This window comes from Arabidopsis lyrata, assembly GCF_000004255.2.
Source record: "Arabidopsis lyrata subsp. lyrata unplaced genomic scaffold ARALYscaffold_4, whole genome shotgun sequence".
Classification (NCBI taxonomy): domain Eukaryota; kingdom Viridiplantae; phylum Streptophyta; class Magnoliopsida; order Brassicales; family Brassicaceae; genus Arabidopsis; species Arabidopsis lyrata.
Genome location: NW_003302552.1, coordinates 17,950,556 through 17,953,061, shown reverse-complemented (window position 1 = coordinate 17,953,061; position 2,506 = coordinate 17,950,556). Strand labels below are relative to the sequence as shown.

General features: G+C 29.8%; 1 protein-coding gene across 1 annotated transcript in view; it reads left to right on the top strand.

Moving 5' to 3' along the window:
* Positions 1–1,062: 1,062 nt before the first annotated feature.
* Positions 1,063–2,506, top strand: part of LOC9317574 (WAT1-related protein At2g37460) — a 2,879-nt gene continuing 1,435 nt past the window's right edge. Inside the window, exons 1-3 of the mRNA XM_021029897.1 lie at positions 1,063–1,362; positions 2,266–2,328; positions 2,413–2,506. The exon at positions 2,413–2,506 is cut by the window's right edge and continues 4 nt beyond it. Of these exons, the coding sequence (XP_020885556.1) occupies positions 1,163–1,362; positions 2,266–2,328; positions 2,413–2,506 (357 nt within the window). The 5' untranslated portion in view covers positions 1,063–1,162. The remainder of the gene's footprint in view (positions 1,363–2,265; positions 2,329–2,412) is intronic.

The window sequence follows — 2,506 nt, the reverse complement described above, 5'->3', positions numbered from 1 at the left end:
CAGAAATCTCTTGGATTGGGCCTATTTCGTGTTTTAATTTGTTGTTTATCAAATCATTCTTAAACTATGCCCTATGCTTCACAAAACGATCGATGAAGATCTTTTATTTAGTACAAACTCCGATAGTTAAAACGTCAACTATTTGTTAGAAGATTGCATTTATGTCAATAATTTTTGTTTTTGATATCTACTTTCTCTGTTTCATTTTAAATGATGTGTAAAATCTTTATACATAGATTCAGAAAGTATTCAAGAAATTGACGGAAAGCATCATCAAATACACTTCTTTTATGTATCCTTCTCAATATATTGCGCATTATCTGGTTATGTAATAATTTATTTTTCGAAAGTTTTGTATACTGACTTTGTAATCTCTCTTTGATATCAATGAAATTAGCTGGAAAAAAAAAGATTAAAAAATTATTTAATATTATATACTTTCTAATTTCTATACTAAAATATTTTTTTTACTTATCTAAAAATAATTCAACCAATGAAAAGCAAATAAAAAAATATAAAGAATTTTTTAAAAAAACAGTAATGTTTACATTCACAATTGAAAACATCATATATAATAAAACAAAAAAATTATCAAACATCAAGTAATATGAAACAAATGGAGTATAAAATATGTTTAACAATAGATTTTTATGCGGAAATACATGATAGTAGTTGACATGATTGTAACATATATATACGATGTTATTATCAAGAAAATCAATCAGATGAGAGAATAGTGATACAAGCGTTCGACTTTGATCAAATATGCGAATCCACGGCACTCTAAATATTTTGTTTAGTTAGTTCGGTTAGGTGACGATCACATACAAATTTCTGTGTCTTTTTGTTGATAAGGTAAAGAAATAAGGCCCATGATTTCAGGGTACGGTTTGGAAAGTAGCCTCAAAATATATAACAAAAAGGAAAAAAAAAAGAAAATTTACACGCATATTTACACTAGCATAGGCGTATAAGTTTCCGTAGAGAGAAGAATGTTCACATCACATCACATCCTTTTAACTTTGGCTCTATATAAAGAGAGATAGCCAAGACAATCATAACAACTCATTCAATTCAAAAAAAAAAAAAAAAACTCTCCACATATCTATTACTTCTACGCTAACTAGAGAGGGAGATTATTGCTCTAAAGTTATTAATTAGGATGGAGGAAGTAAAGAAGAGGGATTGTATGGAGAAGGCAAGGCCATTCATTTCAATGGTAGTGTTGCAAGTAGGGCTAGCAGGAATGGATATTCTCTCAAAGGCTGTCCTAAACAAAGGCATGAGCAATTACGTTCTTGTTGTTTACCGTCACGCCGTTGCAACTGTCGTTATGGCTCCGTTCGCCTTCTATTTCGACAAGTACTGTCTACTTTCTTTTCTCTCTACATATATATCAACTTCTCTCATAACATAAGCCAATGTTTTGTTTGAGTAGATTCAAGACTATGTACAGAATATCAATGACAACAGAATATCAATCTAGTATGATATATTGAAGAAAAATAAATTAGCCTAGGATTATTAATTTTGGTTTGTGTTCCATGTTGTGCAAACGCAAAAGAAAACAATTATGACCATATTCTACAAAGCTAGCGGACTATATATCAAAAACATGAAAGATCATAACATATATATATATATATATATATATATATATATATATATATATATTGAGTATTTTTAATTTTGTTTTTGTTGGTGGTGCTTGGACGTTAGTGTGTTGAAACTTGAAAAGATGAGAGTAGCAAAAAGAAAGAATGAGGCTTTTGACGTAATATATGATAAGAAAGGGTCACTCATATGTTAAAAGACAAAAAAGAATTGTAACCGTTTTATATTTGGTTTTTCTGTGTTTTCTGCCAATGTCATGCACTGAATGTGAGTCCTATGCCTTTTTTTAGTGTTGTTTCTCTTTACAAAAAGATACACTAATTCAATTATTTCGTGCGTAATCAAAAAGTTGGTATGCTTCCGTAATTATGACTGTAATCCCGTAATATTTACACAGGTTTCTACATAACTAATTTGAAATGAATATAGTCAGCTGTCAATTTTCCCTCTTTTCTTAAAATTTTCTTATAGTTTAGATGATTCTCAAATACTGTATATTATTTTTACCACGATTCCCATATAAGCCAAAGTCCCTAATAAAAATAAAATAATGATTGGAAGTGTGTTTGAAATGGTTGGAAATATTTTCTCTATGGTTAAAAAGTAAATGTTACGACGATCTAATGTAATTTATGATGTAAAACAAAACAGGAAGGTGAGACCGAAGATGACACTGATGATATTCTTCAAGATATCACTCCTTGGTTTACTCGAGTAATATTTTATTTTTCTTCATCTTCATTCTGTTTTAATCTTTCAAACTTGAATCTGATAAATTTTTGTATCTTGTCATAACAGGCCAGTGATCGACCAGAACTTATACTATCTCGGGATGAAATATACGACGGCGACATTTGCAAACAGCATGTACAACGTCCTACCTGCAATCACT